This window comes from Vipera berus (assembly GCF_964194415.1).
Source record: "Vipera berus genome assembly, chromosome: 2".
NCBI classification, from domain to species: domain Eukaryota; kingdom Metazoa; phylum Chordata; class Lepidosauria; order Squamata; family Viperidae; genus Vipera; species Vipera berus.
In genome coordinates this window covers 231,441,375-231,461,463 of record NC_138203.1, presented here as the reverse complement: position 1 = coordinate 231,461,463, position 20,089 = coordinate 231,441,375, and the positions used below count along the sequence as shown (strand labels likewise).

The 20,089-nt window shown below is 37.0% G+C and overlaps 1 protein-coding gene across 1 annotated transcript in view; it reads right to left on the bottom strand.

Annotated features, from left to right (window-relative positions):
* The window catches only part of CACNA2D3 (calcium voltage-gated channel auxiliary subunit alpha2delta 3), a gene marked incomplete at its 5' end in the record, with an annotated part of 625,719 nt that overhangs the window by 390,934 nt on the left and 214,696 nt on the right, over window positions 1–20,089 (bottom strand). Inside the window, one exon of the mRNA XM_081319069.1 lies at window positions 9,555–9,614. Coding sequence (XP_081175195.1) covers window positions 9,555–9,614 — 60 coding nt within the window. The remainder of the gene's footprint in view (window positions 1–9,554; window positions 9,615–20,089) is intronic.

The window sequence follows — 20,089 nt, the reverse complement described above, 5'->3', positions numbered from 1 at the left end:
TTCCTCTCTAGACAATGTTTGCTTACAGCTCAAACTGTAAACTCAATATATGATCTCTTGTCAATTGTCATGGATAAGGTCGATTGCCTGAAAGAGTCTTTTGCAGAGTTTGTTAGGAGCCACCCAAATACTGTGGAAGGACTTGGGAGGATAACCATGGACAGACATGGGATGGCTAACTCAGAAAATGAAAGTAGAGAAGGACCTTGTTCTCCTCCCAAAAATTTGAACACCTACAGAGAAAACACTCAATCAGGCAAAGGTCTAAGAGATGACCAATATAACTACAGTCTGCAAACTAACCAGGTTACTTTGCAAATTTATGACAAGAGAGTAAATAGAGGGTGTTGGAGCAATAGAAAAGCTATTAGGCTGTCCCTGAGCCAGCTGCTCCGCTGTGAATTCACTCTGATAGATCTACTACATGCAGAGTGGCTGCCAGCAAGAACACAATGTATGAGAATTCTCCTATCATTCAAGCAGCCCACAATTCCCTCCATGCTCTTCAGAATGAAACCCTTTCTGAGCATTTTCTCAATATTTCCAATAAGGGTCTTTTGTTCAGAAAAAGTGTGCCCACTCCTGAAACAGCATCATCAAGAGGGAACTGTCGCTTTAAATCTAGGCTGCAACAGCCCTCACACTACTAAGCCTGAGGCTGCTGCAACTGAACTGACCCTGAGAAAGCAAAGAAGCAATATACGAACTGTGTTACCCACAGCTGCAAGAACTGCTGAGGATGTGCCAGAGGAAATGTTGATTGACCTATTCAGTGCATTGCCAGAACCTGAGCAAGTTAACATCATTCAAAGATTGGATGACCTAAAAGAGGCACTGACAACAACTCAATCTACAGCAAAGCCTCTATTTAATTTGGCTCCACTAACCACGCAACCTTATGACAAGATACTTAATCAACAATCTGCCTTTACCTCAACAGTAAAAAAAGGTGTTGTCACACAGGCTGAGAGTGGAGTAACTGCACTGACTGACCCAGCCTCTGAGAAACAACTGAAAGACAAAGGGCTTCATCACACAGTGCCCCCTAAGCTGACAAACACTAAGGACATAATCCAGCTTACATCCTCATTTGATTTAGAAGTTCCCACAACATCTTTCCACAAGATGAACCCTCAGCCATGCCCCTCCAAAAATGGACATAAATCTACATTTATAGACTTAAGCCAGAGTACCTGCCCATTGGAAAAAGGATCATTCTTGGAGCAAGAGCGGAGGCACGCTGGCAGCCAAGATATAGAGGAGCAACAGCAAGTTCTGCAACCCATGAGGAGAAATATCGAACCTCACAACAACTGTGTTTATATGGGAAGCTTAGATGATATTGACCCAGCTCCAATGTCAAGTTGACATCTGGCATTTCTACCATCTAGCCAATCAACCAAGTCAGACCACCTTGCCTCTGAGAACCCCATACAGTTGATGACCTGGAACATAGCTGGCTGGAAAGGGATGGTTGATAGTAGATTAATGAGCTTTCTCTCTAGATTTGACGTAATAGCCTTTCAAGAAACCTGGCTAACTGAAGTGGATGAACCAGTACAATTGCCAGGCTTTCAGGGATGGGTCTCCCCAGCCCTAAAAACAAAGAACAAAGGGAGACCCTCTGGTGGGCTATGCATTCTTATAAAGCAAGAGTTGCAATGGCAGGGAGAGAAATTATATAACAAAGATAAGTATCCGTACTTTCTAGCTGTCAAATTTGAATATGACCAGTTTGAGTTAATATTGGTAAATGTGTACATTCCTCCAAGCACATCCCAGCACTATAATTTGGAATATTGGATGGGCTTGTAAGTTATCTTAGAAGATATATCTATACTGTACCCTCAGTCCATAGTGGTATCATTAGGAGATCTGAATGCTAGACTGGGTCCCTCTCTGTATGAGCTTGCCCAGAAGAAGGGAATCCCAGGGGAGTTCTTTGATAACCATCCCCAGTGGCTCTCAAGAGACTATAAAAGTAATGCTGCTGGCCTGCTCCTAGTCTCCTTAATTTTTAAGGGTAATCTCCAAATTTTGGGAGGTAAGGACAAGAATTATACATACCCTTATACATACCACTCAGCCAATTCAAGTAGTGTACTGGATCTCTTTTGTGTGTGTAGAGATAAGGCTGACCTCTTCTCAGAGGTCACAGTACACCTTAGCGACAATAGCAACCATCGGCCTGTAAGTGTGACATTGCGATGCCGCTCAGATTTAAGACCATATAACATGGCTGACAGATGGCTCACCAAAAAGGTAGAGGTGGCCCAAAATAAAAGGTTAATTTGGGCCAAAGTTGATACTAAGGCAATATTAGAATGCCTTAAAACAGAGAATGCTACTAAGTGGGCTAGAACAATACAGTCATCTACTACTGACTGGATGTCAGCCTTCAATGCATTCTCCAATCTTTGTAACATACTGAAGAAACACCTAACAGCTAAACCTACTACAAAAAGAGCCCAAGTGGGTAGACCTCGCTGGTTTGATCCTGATTGCCAGCGACAGAAAAAGAAATTGAAGGCAGCCATGAGGCTTGCCCAGAGGAATCCTACTGCCCATATACAAGCTAAGATGCTGCACACAAGAAGGGAATATAAAAAAAACTATAACATTAAAGAAAAAACGTTTTGCCATTTCAATCTGGTCAGAACTTGAGTTGGCTGCCAGAAGTCATAATTCAGTATTATTTTGGCACTCTGTAGCAGGTATCCTGAAGGAACGGAGATTTGCATTTGACATACCAATCTCTGCTGCGGACTGGGAGAATGATTATCAGTGCTTGTTTGCCCCCACCAAACCGGTAAAGAAATTATTTTTAAACAGTGATTTGGTAAATCCTAGAACTCTCCCCCCTTGGCCACCAGTCTCAGAAAAGGAGATACAGTCCATCATTAAAAGCTTAAAGAGCAATAAAGCCCCAGGCGAGGATTTTTTACCAGCAGAATTATTTAAGAAATTTCCCAACTGGTGGGGCCCTGTATTAGCAGGTCTTTTTACACACATAAATAACACCTGCCATATACCAGATGGGTGGAAGATGGCAATAGTTGTCCCCATATATAAAAAAGGGAATAAAAAGGATCCTAGTAATTATAGGCCTATCAGCCTGATTGACATTGTAGCAAAAATATATGCTAGGTACCTTTTGAACAGAATTGAAATCTGGGTAGAGGAAAACAACATCCTCACAGAAGAACAAGCAGGTTTTAGACAAAACAGATCTACTATTGATAACTGCTTTGTCTTGAACCATCTAATTGCCAAATATGCCTATAAGAGGAGACCCCTGTTTGCTGCTTTTATAGACCTTACAGCAGCATTTGATATGGTAAATAGAGACATACTATGGAGTAAATTGACATCTCTTAAAATAGAACCCAGACTCCTGGCCTTGATTAAAGCCCTTTACACAAGTACCTGTTTGAGGGTGCGGTATGGGGTTAATGGGGCCCTGACTAACAGGATTCACACAAATAAAGGGATAAGGCAAGGGTGTATCCTGGCCCCATTATTATTTAATTTATACATCAATGACTTGCCAGGGTTAATGAAGGATACCATGGTACACATGCCGATCATCCTAAACACTTACTGTAACAGCTTGCTTTATGCTGATGATATGATTTTATTATCATACTCACAAGTAGGATTACGTAGGCTATTAAGAAGATTCAGCTCTTATTGCCAGGATAACTCCCTAATCATTAGCAAATCCAAATCGAAAGTAATGGTGTTTGGAAGAAACCATCAGAGACATAAGTGGCAATTAGATGGTGAACCAATTGAGCAGGTTAATACCTTTGTATATTTGGGAGTAACTTTTTCCAAGACTGGATCTTGGGCCTGCCATCATCAACGGAGTACATTTAGAGCAAAAGCCCGTTTGAACTTATTACTCAAACTAAAGAACCATAGTTACCCAGGGTCCCTAGCTCCATTACTCAAGGTTTACAAGGCTAAGGTTATGACAATGCTCTTGTATGGAGCAGAAATTTGGGGTCTTTATTCAACCACAGTTTTAGAACAAACACAGTCCCAGCATCTGAGATGTATTTTGGGTGTAGATCCAAGAACATCTGCTGCAGCAGTTAGAGCTGAATTGGGAATTCATACAATTCAGGCATTATCTAAAATTAGAGCTTATAACTACTGGTGCAAAGTTAATGAAATGGAGACTGATAGACTCCCCAAATTATGCCTACTAGAACAAATAAAACTACAATCACAAATCTCCTGGATCACCAAACTAACAAATTTTGTAAGAAGCTGTGGCCTTCCTGTTTCTTGCGTAACAGGAGAACAATCTAAAAAAAGAGTTGCCCAAAGAATTAAGGATATAGAAGCACAAACTGATATAGCTATCCTTAGTAAGGTGGGTAACTTGAAATGGCTGAGTAAATACAAATGTACTTTTCAAGTGGACAGTTATTTGAAGTTACAACTCCCAAAACATCTTAGGGAGATATTTACGAGAGCAAGATTCGAACAGCTTGATACAATGGTCAGATATGGGAGATTTCATGCTATACCGTACAATGAGCGTCTCTGCATTTGCGGAGCGGCAGAGGTAGAGGACCTGGCTCACATCCTATTTGACTGTTGTCTGTATAAGAGGGTGAGAGACAGGTATCTTGGTCTATATACCAAACGAATGACCCATTGGGATCCCCATATCAAAATAACTTATCTTATGTCCGGTCAGAACTTGAAAATAACATAAATAATAAATAATAAACCTTTATTGTCAAAGTACATGTGTACATTGAGATTAGCTGAGCCTCCCCCTGTGCTCTCTCCCCCAACACACAGTGACAACAAACCCTCCATCCCACTACACTATGTGAACCAACTACACCACACACCGGCCTCCCAAGTCAATGGTTACATTTAACGTAGCACAGTATTTAAACAAAATGATCCGGTTAAGATCTGCATATGTGGGACTGATTGGGGTAGATTGCAAGGGCGACTCCGAAATATAATGTTATCATATTTTATATGATAATATATCATATGATATATGATATGTTATCATATTTTATCTATATCTTAAATTTGTATTTTATTACTATTTATTTATTTATTACTATTTATACTATTTTATTACTATTCATCTTAAATTGTATTTTATTTTAATTCCATTTTATATTGTATTTTATCAAATTCCATTTTGGATTGCTTTTATCAAGTTTTGGTGACGGTTTGTTGCTGGAACTTTGCACTTTGATATGGCCCAAGGGCTAATCAATAAAGTTGTTGTTGATAATTCTGAATTCACTGGTAAATCTGAAAAACAAGTGGATCACTGTGGAGAAAAATGTATCTATCTGGTACTAAAGGTTGACACTAACTGGATGGCACTTAATCAGTCAAGGAGTTTTGGGGAAAAATTTCAAGACCCAGTAATGTTCAATGTTGTATTGTTTTAAAACTGTTGTTTTTATGTTTTTTATTCTAGTTATACTGATCCATTATACCTTTTACTGAAAAGAACGCAAGTAACAATGCAGCTATGTGGGTCAAAACTTTTCTCAAGTTGAGCCATAGCTTAGTCTGCTATAGTTAGAATCTGTGAGTCCCAGATATCATAGCAAGTTTCTTAAGATCAAATGGAATAGTTAAAGCTTTAATTACAAATTTTCTTAAAGTTATGTTTCCACATCCAACAAACATATCATTTTGGATTCTAGTGACATAGTTGTACTTTGATTTATGTTTTTTGATGAAGAGACAATATCATTTAGACATGATTGTCCAATCTTTTGGCTTGCCTGGGCCTCACTGAGTGAAGAGGAATTGTCTTGTGCAGAATATAAAATATATAATATAGTTACTGCATATAAATAACACACTTCCTTTATTTTTGTTTCATTTTTTATTGTGGGGCTACATTACTAGCTGTCCAGGGCTGTATGTGGCCTATGGACCATTGGTTGGACATACCTGATTTAAGATTTCTATAGCCATCTCAAATACTGTCTGTATCATAGCCCATGCTTGCACTGCTAGAATAGGTGTTTAAATGTTTTTTTCTGGAGAACTCAGTATGAACATTCTCAATTTTTTATACACACACACACACTTATAGATTGAAACTGACTGACTGAAAAGATCCGAACACCGGAAAAGAAAGATAAAGATATATAGTGACTGTAGATAAATAATTTTTCATTATTCTATTTCTTATTCTCTGTAATTTTCCAACAATAAATGAATTCCTTCCAAACACAACGGAAGACCAATTCTATTTGTATTAATTTACTCTGAAGTAAGAGCATGGAACTTACTGTCAAATAAAGTTTCTGAGTCAAGCTTAATCTTTCACACTGCAGTGCTAATCAGGTGCATGATGACATACAACATCAGCAGAGGGAGCTCTCCCTGCAGCCTTCTCCCAACCTTTGTTAGAAACACCAGGATGCAAGTGAGAGAAAATCTGAGAATCAAATTTCCAGTCTATTTGGTGCGAGCTAAATTTAAGAATGACATTGTAAAGAATCAAAAGACCATTTTTATAGAAAGAAAGAGGGGTGGGTTGGCATCCATATCTAAAGAAATATTCTACATAAATATTTCCGTATTTAGATTTCCATTACATACATGTGGCACCTGGGTTTATTGTGTCCAGAATTGGATTAACTCCTTACAGTGTAGTAATAGGGAACAAACAATCTCCTTCAATATACCACTACTAATTCCTCTGAGTATTATTTCATCACAGAAAATAGCAAAAAATAGTTGTTCTGAAAGAAATTCTAGGCAAGTTTATTGATAGACTGTTGGATAGAAAACAGACTTGTGGCTTATTGCTGCCTAATCAGAGTGTGTATATCAGAGTGTGTATATCTTTCTTGGTATTAACATCTCACTACTGATCTGCACCCTTCCTATTTCCCTGCTCTAACTAATTTCAAGAGAAAGACTATTCACCCACAGGCCTTTTCCAATCAGCAAGCTGCAGAGGGAAGGAGACATGTGTAAGACAAAACAAAGAAAATAGCCTTCTCGGCCACTTTACAAAGATAAAAAAAAAATACCACAAATGAAATTTAAAAGGGCTGAAGGTTGAAAAACAAGTCCTCTTACACAGAATGAAAACATCTAAGACATTTTGAATCAGATTTTACAATGCTATCTGTAAAAGAAAGGATGGAGTATTGTCTTTCCTTGAATGCACTACCAATTTTATAAATTCCCTTCCAAAGTAAAGGAGCCCAGTCATTACTTTCCATTGAGCAGAAGGTATTATAAGGACTTGCTATTGTTGCATTTTAATAAAGAGCCACCTCAATTTCCTTGAAGGGTGGCAGTGAGGTTGTCAAAATCAAGATTAACAATTGATTAGTTTAATGGCTCATGACAACAATAAACAATAAGGCCTCTGTCAGATATTAGATTGTGCTGCTAATGCTGCCAACTCCAATGGCTTTTAATCTAAAAGAGCTCAACACTTTCACAAACAAAAATTTAAGATATGTGCAAATTCTGGAAAAAGGCATCTTAAATCATGAATTATATAACAATGCTTTTGCTTGATTTGGGCAATCAATTCTTCTGGCTATTAGAAAAAAAAACAAAATAGAGTGGAATATTAAAATTACATATACAATCCTTTTGATTGTAAACTTTAATAATACTTTAAATTATACTAAAAGGGAAATGGATATTTGAGCTATATTTAAATTCTGTCTTCATCATAGATCTTTTAAATATATTTGAAAACATTATTTCTATGTGTTTAATTTTAAACTTTTGCACTATATTGGTCATAATAAACACTGCAACCCATTCACATAAATACACTGTGCTATAATCTGGAAATAAAACCAACACTATTTTTGTACAAACATATGCTGCAAAAGACCTGAGATAATGTATAAAGATCTAGTCAACATGCATCAGAAGAAAAATATTATGGAGCTGGGGGAAAAGGAGGAAAAAAAAACCCTACAAAACACTGAAGCAAATTACATAAACACGTCAGGCTTTTTAATGAAACAAGAAATAAGGCAGGTAAAATTCTCCTGCATAATTTTGCTACCAGTATTTAATTCATTTTGATGAAACAGAACTTAACAGAGAAATTATCTCAATGGAGAAGAGAATTTTGAAGGAATTATCATGATAGATGTTAAGTAGTCTTGTTTTTAGATGTTTTATGAGTTGGCTAAGAGTTCACTATAAAAGTGATCTTTTTTGTAAAACTATCTCATTAGCAGTTTCAAATTTCTCTGCTTTCCTAGCCTTCATTCAGTCCTATGAAAGACCTTTTCCCATTAGCTTTTTTTTAATCAGAGGTGGTAATTAAAATGGAAATGATGTTGAAGAAACAGTGGCAGATAACATTAATCACATTGAGTTATCCCACATGAAATTGTCCATGGCAAGTTTTCTGTGGCAAGTTGGCCATAGCATGTTGTCTCATGGTAAGTTAGCCATAGTGAGATGGCCATGGCAGGTTGGCTTTAGCAAAATGGCCACAGTGAGACGGCCGTGACGAGTTGGCCATGGCAAATTGTCCCATTCCACACTCTCACCAGTAAGTGGGAGTCCTGCTCTTTATAGAAGAATTTCTCCTTCACCTGTTGAAATTTGGACAAATTGACAACCCTATTTTTTTCCCTCTCCAGAAATGTGATGCTTATCCCTATACACAGCTACTGATGCCCAGCTACAAAAAACATGTGATAAATAGAGATATGCAGTGATGTATAGAAAATGAATTTTACTTATTTTTTCCTTTTCTCTTATAATAGAAAATGAAGATAGCCAAACTGGATATCTGTCCTCAATTCAGGTAAAACCAATACTATTTTTTTAAAAAAATATAGTCAATAGGTAAATGAGGGAACTTGCTATAACGATTTGGAATTTGCTATACATCAGTGGGTAAATTCTTGGAAATTAAGCAAATCCCAATGGATATTTGTTACAACAGCTTATATGATTTCCAATAGCAGAAGCATCAGGATGATTTTAGCTCATTTCCTGCTTATGTCTTCCCGTAGGCTTTTGTAATTTATTATTACCTAGCCCTTTCAACTTATTCAACCTCCAGTAGGATTTATATTGTTTTTGAGTTTATTTACCATCAAATCTTTTGAAAAACAACTTTTTAAAAGAATACTTCTGTCACTTTAATAACAAGCAGGCATCATATTGCTATTGTTTAATAACTTCTTTAGAACAGCAATGTTTAGATGACCATGGTTTGGATTCTATAAAGAGAAGGCATTTCCATTCTTTACCATAGTTTTTTTATAGGTTCTACTCTACTTCTATGAATAGTGGTAGCAATTCATGAAACATGAATTCATGATTATAAGTACTGAAGCTGGTCTGGCCTGAAGGGGAATATGGGTTTTTAATTGGTTTTATTTTTTACTATTGCTGTATTTTAATTGGGCATGGTTTAATTCTTTTTTAATTTTTGTACAGTTATTTATATATGCCCTGTGAACCGCCCTGAGTCCCTAGGGAGAAGGGCGGTATAGAAATCCAATAAATGAAATGAAACGAAATGAATGAAGTCAGATATTTCTTACCTGTAAATCAGCATCAAATTTATGTTTCAGGTGAGCTTCTTCTGCAGCTTCAACAAGGCGCTAAACAGAAATATAAAAAAAGTCAAATTACTTCCTAGAAATCTGATTTTTCTCCCACATTGATAATCAAAATGTAGTTTTTAAGTTGAACTTACTTAGTTCCACTATACAAATTACTATATTTGTTTTCTGTAAAGAAAATGACTTGGGGTAAGGGGAGGCATGTACAAATAGGGACATCAAATCCTTTGTGGTAATCTCAGTCATGTCAAATGTTCCTATATATGAATATATTAAATACTAGGTACTTTATGCAATGCAAAGACATTTTTTTCCAGAGTAGTGATTTTCTTGGGTACAGTCATGAATATTCAACCAACTTCATTATAAATTTTTGAAAAAGTCTAAAATGGCTGTTGCAGGCATTTTAAATAACGTCTCCCCTCTTCTCTGTGTGAAAAAAGCACTGAAGTAAAAGAGGTCAAAGGACTTTATATATAATTGAACTTTGTGTAAAATGTTTCAGTGACTTTTTTCCTCAAACAGCAGCATTTATAAACATGCTGCATAAAAATGACTCTCCTACATCACGAGCAGTCAATCCCTTGAATCTCGCTGGTGGACGCTATAATTCAAAGATCTCAATTTAGTTTGTTATTGATCCAGAATTTCCAGGCACATCAGAAATAGCAATACAGTAATGTTAATATTGAATACCTATACTTTAAACAAGAAAGAAAGACTTGTACATGGACATTAAATGAAAAGCAACTATTTATCTTAACATACAAATAATGTTCTTCTTTTCTTTCTTTTCCAACAATGCAGCCAAAAAGGTTTTCATGTTCTCCTCAAGTTCCTTTTGGCTCCTGTTTAAAGAAGCTATATTCAGTTGATGCACAGGCTACAAGAGTATTTGACCTTTCTTGTCACTATCGAAATATAAGTTAATTTGGACTTAGTTACTCTTTAACCCAAAATGAGCAGGAATGGAGCTGCATCAAGGAGAACTACTTGCAGTGCTTCGCCAGACAAGCAGCTTGAAGGAGGCTTCAATGACAACATACACAGTATGAACATTGGCAGGGAAAACAGCTTCTTGTGTACAGTGTATACAACAGTATAATAAATATTTCCATAAGAGCAAAACTGTCAATGTAACAGGAATCACATTCATGTAAAAGCCTTTGTACTTAAGCGTAACCAAACATTTTCATATATTTAAGCATTTCTCATTTGTACACATGAATTCTTTTTAGTGGTAACTATAAACAAACTTGACTTTTGATCCCCAAAAGAGCAATTTTAGGGCAGAAAATAAATATAACAAAACTATTATCAATAAAACAATCAGAACCATGTAAGCTAAAAATTAAATGAAAAACAATTATTTCAAAAGCATTATATTATCAAGCACATTGAAGTCACATTGTTCAGACTTTATGGCTGAACCCCAGTGGTGTTATCTGCCCCATCAGAAGCCATCTTGGGGAGAAAATTGCTGGGAGGTGGCTGTATCAAAGACTATGGAACTGAGTGAAGCTCGGGTGCCTTCAACCTGGTTATATTTGATATTGATTTCATGAAAATAAACTTTAAAGTTCTTCCCCTACTCATTTTACCTGCAGAGTGAGTTGGAAAAGAGCAACGGGAGTAAGTTTAGCCTAACTGATGATACACTAACATTGTTTCTCTTTTGTGGGACCCTTATACTGAAACACTGGTTATGAATTTTTCCTGCTCTTGATTTAAAGGTTCAAATCTTTGAGGGAATGAGCATAAGCTGAGCGGAGTGAAACCAAATTCAGAGAAGAGTAACTAAAATGATCAAAGGCCTGGAGACTAAAACATATGAAGAACGGCTGCAGGACTTGGGTTTGGCTAGTCTAAAGAAAAAAAGAAACAGGGATGACATGATAGCAGTATTGCAGTATTTGAGGGGCTGCCACAGAGAAGAGGGCATCAAACTATTCTCCAAAGCACCAAAGGGCAGGACAAGAAACAATGGTTGGAAACTGACCAAAGAGAGAAGCAACCTGGAATTAAGAACAAACTTCCTAACAATGAGGACAATTAACCAGTGGAACAGCTTGCCTCCAGAAATCATGGGCACTCCATCACTGGAGGTTTTTAAGAAGTAACTAGACAGTCACTTGTCTGAAATGGTATAGGTTCTCCTGCTTGAGTGGGGGCCTGGACTAGAAGACCTCCAAAGTCCCTTCCAGCTCTATTCTATTCTATTCTATTCTGTTCTGTTCTGTTCTGTTCTGTTCTGTTCTGTTCTGTTCTGTTCTGTTCTAGAACAGAATAGAACAGCACAGCACAGAATAGAATTAGAGCCAGTGGAAATAGAAATTTTAAAAGCAAACCTCTCCTTTCTAGAGTATAATGAATTGGGATTCAGCACAGATTTAGCCAATTTACTAAATTTACAGATTTTGTAGATTTAGCTCAGACCATCTTGGTTAATCTCAGGAAGCTAAGCAGAATTGAACCTGCTTATTTCTAGGATAAATAACACAAATGTAGGCCAAACTGAGAAGTAAAAAAAAAAGAAAAAAGAAACACATTTTTGGGACTAAGGCAATGAAACTACCTCTGCATTATTGCCAAGCAAAACACGTGGAATATCCGTGAAGCCATAGTGATCAATTATCCAAAGGGTAACTTTATTGTTATCTCATTCAATCCTTTGTCATTTGGGCTGGAACCGAGTTGTTAAACTGTGATGACTTAGAAAGGCTAATTCAAGAATACCCTGCATTCATCCCAGCCTGTTTCCTTTTCTAATAAACTATAACTCCTCTTTTAACTCTTCAAGTTTAAATAGCAACTTGGCCAGTTGGTATCAGATCTTTTGATGATAAATATTGATTCACAATTGTTTCCATTTTCTTTTGAAATAATGTTCATATCTATGAACCAAATATTTTCTGATCTTATATATATCTGACGGCATTTAAAGTAATAGTCAGAAACTTACACGCTCATCATTTCATACCTTAACATGCAGTGTAAGAGAATCAGAAAGTGAACACACATTTGGCTGAAGAAAACATAAAAAGTAGTATGGAATAAATTTTACCTATCCCAAGAAATCTTTTTGTCATCAGACAACATCATGCTGAAAAATAAGTGGAAAGAGTGATTGCAATGGTATAGAGAAAATGTTCTACCTATTTAATAACATAAAGGTAAAGGTAAAGGTTCTCCCGCACATGTGTGCTAGTCGTTTCCAACTCTAGGGGCTGGTGCTCATCTCCGTTTCAAAGCCGAAGAGCCAGCGCTTGTCCAAGGACATCTCCGTGGTCATGTGGCTGGCATGACTAGACGCCAAAGGCGCACGGAACGCTGTTACCTTCCCACCGTAGTGGTCCCTATTTTTCTACTTGCATTTTTACGTGCTTTCAAACTGCTAGGTTGGCAGAAGCTGGGATGAGTAACAGGTGCTCACTCTGTTATGCGGCACTCGGAATTCGACCCGCCAAACTGCCAACCATCTGATCGACAAGCTCAGCGTCCTAACCCACTGAGCCACCGCGTCCCTCTCTTTAATAACATTGTGGATGATTTTATCAAATCTTTTGGTTTTTCATTATTGTACATGTGGCAGAAAGAGGATTTGTTTATATAGAAATAGTAGTATTTCTTCCCTGTTTATGTTGAGAATAGACAAACAATCAGTAAAATCTCACTTACAGCACTTCTGAAATGATAAAAAAAACTCCTGCATTAGTATTTCATTTTATATTTAAGGTTTTCCTTCTTTTCCCTGTTTTTTCCCCTAGATATGGGCATGATGATTATTAAGGTGATCCAAAGTTACACAAAATTTTACTTACAGATTATATAGAATAGAGTAACAATACTCCTTAGTGCTTCCAATTAGTTTGAACAACTAGAATGTCTTCAATTTTCTATATATTAGTGATCTTTTTATTTTCTTTTTCCTCTTTTAAGCCTGGTCAACTGTCCACACCCTCTCTCTTACCTTTCTCTCTTAATTTCTCTGATTTATTTATTTCAGTGTAATTGAAGCCCCATTGTTTGATGAAGTGCTATTGATTAACCTGACTGAGAAATCACACACCTTCTGGGAGACTTGGTGTGGTGGCTATAAACCTTTCTTCCCTGGTTGACTGCAAGAAAAAATGTTTCCATAAGTGAAACAGGACATTTTTGTGCACATTCAAACCTATGTTGTGCTCCAGATGCAATCCCCAAAATATGCTTTAGAGCAGCATTTCCTAACCTTTCTGGTTTGATGGCCCAGCGCAGGAGAGTGGGGGAAGAGGGGATTGTTTTGTGCAAGGAGCAGATGCTTGCAGATTCATTTGTGTGAGTGGGGCCCCACTGCTTGTGCACCGGCCTGATTGCAAATAGGCCATGCCCCAGTAGTGGGCTGTGCCCCACAGGTTGGGGACCCCTGCTTTAGAGTACCTGACACCAGTTCTTCAAAATAGCAATGTCTTTTCTCTGGTTTATATAGTCTCCTGCAACTCTCCTGTGATCTTATACAGTAGAAAGATACACATTCCTAATACACACATACATGTAGTGAGAATCAAGGAAAACCTTTGAAGTAGCATAGCAGTCCTATCAGGGGATGCAGCTACTTCTGCTTCTGCTTTTTTTTAAGAGCATTCATTTGCCCCAACCTGAACTGTGAAGTACTCTTTGAAATGGTTTTTGTAGCTTTAGCCCTACAGAAAAAAAAAGTGTGACAGTGGTATATTGGTCAATTTGCTGGTTGCAACAAGTAGGTTGGTGGAGGCTTTTGAAAGGAAAAACATAACTATAGATTTCCCAGTTTACTTCATTCATGCTCTGCCCTGAGTAAAACTTGCTTTGTTTGAATTTTAAGTTTAAAGGTATTGTTATTTGAGAATGCTGGTGTTTTAACATTCCCTTGGATATACTGTATGCTCAGAATGGAGTAGGAGAAAAGCACCCTCAACTGTTTGTTGCTTTGCCGTTAGAACTTTACTAGATCAACCTGGTACCTCATAGGTACTTTGGTTGACTACTTCTTCTTTGCAATTCACTGTTCTAAAAGAGCTGGTTTGTACTGCACTGGAACAAATGGAAAAAATTTGATACAGAGAGCCAAGGGACACGTAATCTTGTTGATAAGTATACTGGCATCAAGTAGAAATAGTATATGCTACAAAGTAGAGAGGTGGCATGGCAGATGTCTTTATTTGTAGAATGTACATCTCATTTTTAATATTCTTAACACAAGTAAAGGGAAAAAAAGATTTGGTGGTGAAGGTAATATTTGTCAAATTTGTCAAGTACGTCAGCAAAAAACAAGAACATCTGAATGCTTCTGTAATAAGATTTGCATGTCAATATAAAATAAGTCATTCTGAACAATGAGAAACAATGACTTTTCCTTGGCTTTATTCTATGTTACACACTGGTGACTGGATTTTATGGAGGAACTGCTGAAAAGTGACAAAATAAATGCTTTTCTATGAAATGAGTTTAAAATGCTATATAAATCCATGTTTTCCCTGGCATGTAATAAGCTTTTCAGTGTGAAATACTAGAATGTTAAGCTTTGGAGGGCAGATCAAGGCCAGGATGATGCTGAGTTAGCAGTCAATAGAAGGCCCATGATATTTGTACATTCTTACATAGGAAAATTTTTATCTATAACAACCATGGGGGTGGGGGGGTAGTGGTGGAATACTACACAGTTTCATAGAAATCCTTCAGAAAGAAAAGCAAAATATTAGTTGTAAACATGCAAACATATTTCTATATTTATGTAATGTATATCTCCACGTACATAAACACATTCCTAGATACACATACATTCATACATACATAGACAGACAAGCACATAGAGAGAAATGTGTTTCTATTTCTGTTTTCTATTGTGCTTCTAGAAAAGCATGAAGAATTTCTATGAAATTATGTAGTAAAAAACATGACATGGATAAAAATAACTCCCGCCCCTGATAGGCACATAACAACTTGCTGACCACCTGCTGCCGGCGTCAACTTCCCTCCGCCCTGTGCGTTCCCACAGAGAGGGCCTCCTCAGGGTGCCTCCAGTCAGAGAATGTCGGCTGGTGGCCCCAGGGGGAGGGCCTTCTCTGTGGACGCTCTGGCTTTATGGAACCAACTGCCGGTTGAGCTCCGGACGGCACCGGACCTTCGCTCCTTCCGGCGCGGTCTGAAGACCCATTTATTTGAACAAGCTGGCCTGGCCTGATGGGGGGGCGTCAGGGTTTTTAATGGGTTTTTATACTGCTACTGTTTTTATCTGGGCAATTGTTTAATTCTTTTTCTAATTTTTGTATTTTCTATTTATATATGCCCTGTTCACCGCCCTGAGTCCTTCGGGAGAAGGGCGGTATATAAATTTAATAAAATAAATAAATAAAATAAACTTAGAGCTGAGGACAGAGACCGAGTTGTTGTCTCATTCACAACAGCTAGTGAGAACAAATAAAAGACACCATGGAATGTAAGATATCTAGGGACCAGTAAATAGTCCCATTCCATTTTTCATTGGATGGTTTTAGCCAATCACTACCTTTCAGTATAATTCAGCTTCATTAGATTTTTGTGCAATCAAAATTAACAGACTGGAGGAAAGGTGTATATATACTACATAAATGCAGTAAAGGGTTAGATACACCTGATTATGCAATTTTCAGTGTAAAATATGCTTCTTTAGCACTGCCACCTGCATGTTGCTTTATTCTGTTCACATGCTAATATGGATACATAGTAGGGAAACTTGGAAATTTATCCTTTAGAACAGGGATCCCCAACCGCTTGCCCATGGCCCACTACTGGGCCATGAGCTGTTCGGAACTGGGCTGCGGAAGGGGCTTGAAATGTGAGATAATTAAATATAATTCCAAATTTGGAAAAAAAAAGATATTTCCTTGCTTATCACTAGCCTTATCTGCATGTCCCCTTTTCTTCAGTTGGTTATTCTTTGCGCATCTATTAGTTACCATTGCTCTTTAATTCTCTGTGATCGCTTTTGCTGAACACTGGAGAAGTAGGCAAACCAACTGGCTAGAACAGAACTTTTCATATCCTTTTGCATAACTTGGTAGTTATATTATATTAATTGTATTGTACTGTATTGTATTTATTACATTACATTACATTATATTATTTTTATAGCTGCCCATCTCAGCAAATGATTCTGGGTGGCTTTATGCCACCATTTCATACAATACAATGAATCATAAACTAGGCAATCATATTTTAACCTACCATCTAGGATGAATCCATTTCATGATTTAATTTATGGTTCACTCTGTTACCTGAACTCAGAAAAACTAGGTTCAAGGTGCTGGTTCTTACCTATAAAGCACTACATGGCTTAGGTCCAGGATATTTACAGGACCGTCTGCTGCCAGGAACGACTTCCCATCGCCCTGTGAGCTCACACAGAGAGGGTCTCCTCAGGGTGCCATCGGCCAGACAATGTCGGCTGGTGACCCCCAGGGGGAGGGCCTTCTCTGTTGGGGCACCTGCCCTTTGGAACCAGCTCCCCCGAGAACTTCAGATGGCCCCAGATCTCCGGTCCTTTCGTCGCAACCTAAAGACATACTTTTTCCAACTGGCCGACCTGGACTGAAGACGGGGGTTTTAATTTTGTTTTTAATTTTTATTGGTTTTTAGTGGGGCTTTGTAAATTTAATCTCTTTTAAATATTTGTATTTATTGTTCTATTGTTGTTTTATTGTTGTTAGCCGCCCTGAGTCCTTCGGGAGATAGGGCAGCATATAAATCCCATAATTAAATTAAATTAATTGAGTAAATCAGGGAAGCCTTATGAACCCCATTTCTCTTTCCTTTTCTTATTTGTTCTATAACCAAATCACTATACTATATTCTGCTGATAAATAGATCAACAATCAAAAGTGGCTTTTTCCTCTTCCTAACCAACTGTCACTTTTTTAAAACTCGGGACTGTGTTTTAAGATAACACTTCAATGCACAGTTACCCAGAAATAGCTTAAATCAAGTGAAACCTACTTACAAAAGAAAATCTTATATTATTTAAAGCCTTATTGATATTCTTTGTACATCAGATATTAAAATCCTTGTCACTGAACTGCAGCCTAAAATTAGGGCATGAAAATTAATCTTACTAAAATGAGTACACTTGCAATTAAACATTGTTTAGATTCCAAGAGTGGAAAAATCCACTTAATTCAACAGATTATATATACTATGTTGACACAGACTGGGAAACACTGAAAAAACATTCCATATGCCTGCTGTAGAACACAAAAAAATATGTTTTTCTTCTCATATTGTCTAAGATTTAATAAGATTTTTATCAACAAAGACTCCAATTCAAAACTTTATAACCACAACTACTCTATACCTTTCTTTGTAATTCTTAACAATACATCAGAATACATCAGAAATAAACATTAGATGACATTTGTTTATTTTATAGACTACTTACTTCCAAACTGTATCTAGATGACTTATAGAAAATAAACATTAAAAAGCACACATTCACCAAAAACATGCAACAATATTCTAATATGCTTTGAAAAATAGCATGGAAGTAGCTGTTATTACTTAAAATTTCATGAGTTTATTATAATGAACTTAATAGCAATAGCTGTTAGACTTATATACTGTTTCACAGTGCTTTACAGCCTTTTCTAAGCAGTTTTACAGAGTCAGCATCTTGCCTCCAACAATCTGGGTCCTCATTTTACTGACCTCGGAAGGATGGAAGGCTTGGACATCCTTGAGTTGGTGAGAATCGAATTGCCGAACTGCTGGCAGCTGGCATTCAGCAGTAGTAGCCTACAATACTACATTCTAACCATTGCACCACCATGGCTGTTAATATAAATTTCTGCCATCTAGTTTGATCCATGTCTTTTGTTAGAATCACAGAAGCTAGATTTGAAAGAATCAATTTAGAGCAACTTAAACTTCAAAAAACTGGAAGGACTGAAGCAAATTATCTTTCAGATAGCTGAAGAATATAATACAAGAATCTCCCTCTCATCTCATATTGCCACATTCCCAATTCATTCCATCTTTCTTTACAGAATTTTCCTGTCTTTGTGGCCCCTTGATCTTGTTGCCTTTCTCTGAACCTTGTCCACCTTCACAAATATTTGTTAAAAGAGACTGCTTAGAATCAGATACTACAACACAAGTATTGAGGTATGGCCAATACAGAATAAAGAATATCGAATATAGCATAACATTATATTGGACTGATTTTTAAATATTTTATTTATTTATTTATTATTTAAATTTATATACCGCCCTATTCCTGTAGGACTCAGGGCGGTTTACTGGGAAAATTAGAAAACATAGCATACAAAAATTAAAATCAGCCATTTAGGGCTTTATAGGTCATTCTATAGGTGCTGTTGAACTCCAGCCATAGCAATCATTTAGTAAATCTTAGAATAAGACTTTAAACTAGCTGATAAACACCTGATAGCAATCCTCTGTAGATATTTTGGGTCTTGTCACCTTTTTATCACAAAAATCGATTTCCTTCCTGCAGATTAAACCTCTATCTGCCCTCCAAACAATCTGGCATCTGAGCCCTCACCTCATGCTTTACAAAGAATGATTCCCCCTGGTAATACTAACACTGATATTGTCCACATCCCTATAATGTGAAAGGTTTAAAAAAAATAGTACCGAACCAATTTAACTGAAAGAAATAAGCTTGTACTGACAATGTTTTTCTTTCTCTAGGATCGAAATCCTAGGAGAAAAACTAGTCTTCAGTGCTAGGCAATCTAAACACCTGCAATCTAACATATCCTTACCAATGATTACTGCTATACTATCCCTGAAAACAAAGAGGTATTGCAGGTATTAAACCAGGCTCCATTAATAACTAATTAGAATAATTGTAATGCAATAAGTGATAATATTATCACTTATATACCTTTATGATCTCTATAACAAGTAGTTGCTTTTCAAACTCCCAGTTTGGTTTCTGTTCCTGTTATATTTTTACACAAAGTCCTAGATGAATTTTGCAGCTAGGCTGTCCTCCAGGACATTGCAATTATGAAAGATGTGTTAACCATCACATCCATTTAGTATTATTCAGATGTCCAAGTTTCATTCCATATTTACTTAAGAAATCCAAGATACTTTTTTTCTGTTTGCATGGTTAAAAAAATCTTGGTGGAAAAAGAAATATCAATTCAAACCTGATCTGAACTCAGAGTCATCTTTCCAATGAGATTACCAAATGTTGCTCCAAACAGAGTCATTTGCATCAAACATTGGACACTGACAGGAGACGAACCAAAAAGAGGATGGAAAGACAAGGCAGGAATATTTGAATAAGTGGCTGCTTGTTCAAGAAATAGCAAATTATATTATGAAGTATCTGTTTCTAACTCACAGTATAATCACTATCATTTGAAGCCAAGAGAGTCTCAGGTGGAATCTCAGGACAGGAATTTTCACCCTTAATGACCAGCCTTTGCAACCACTAGGTTTTACAAAGAAGGCAGTTATTTATAGCCTGAGCCTGTCCATTCAAAGTTCAT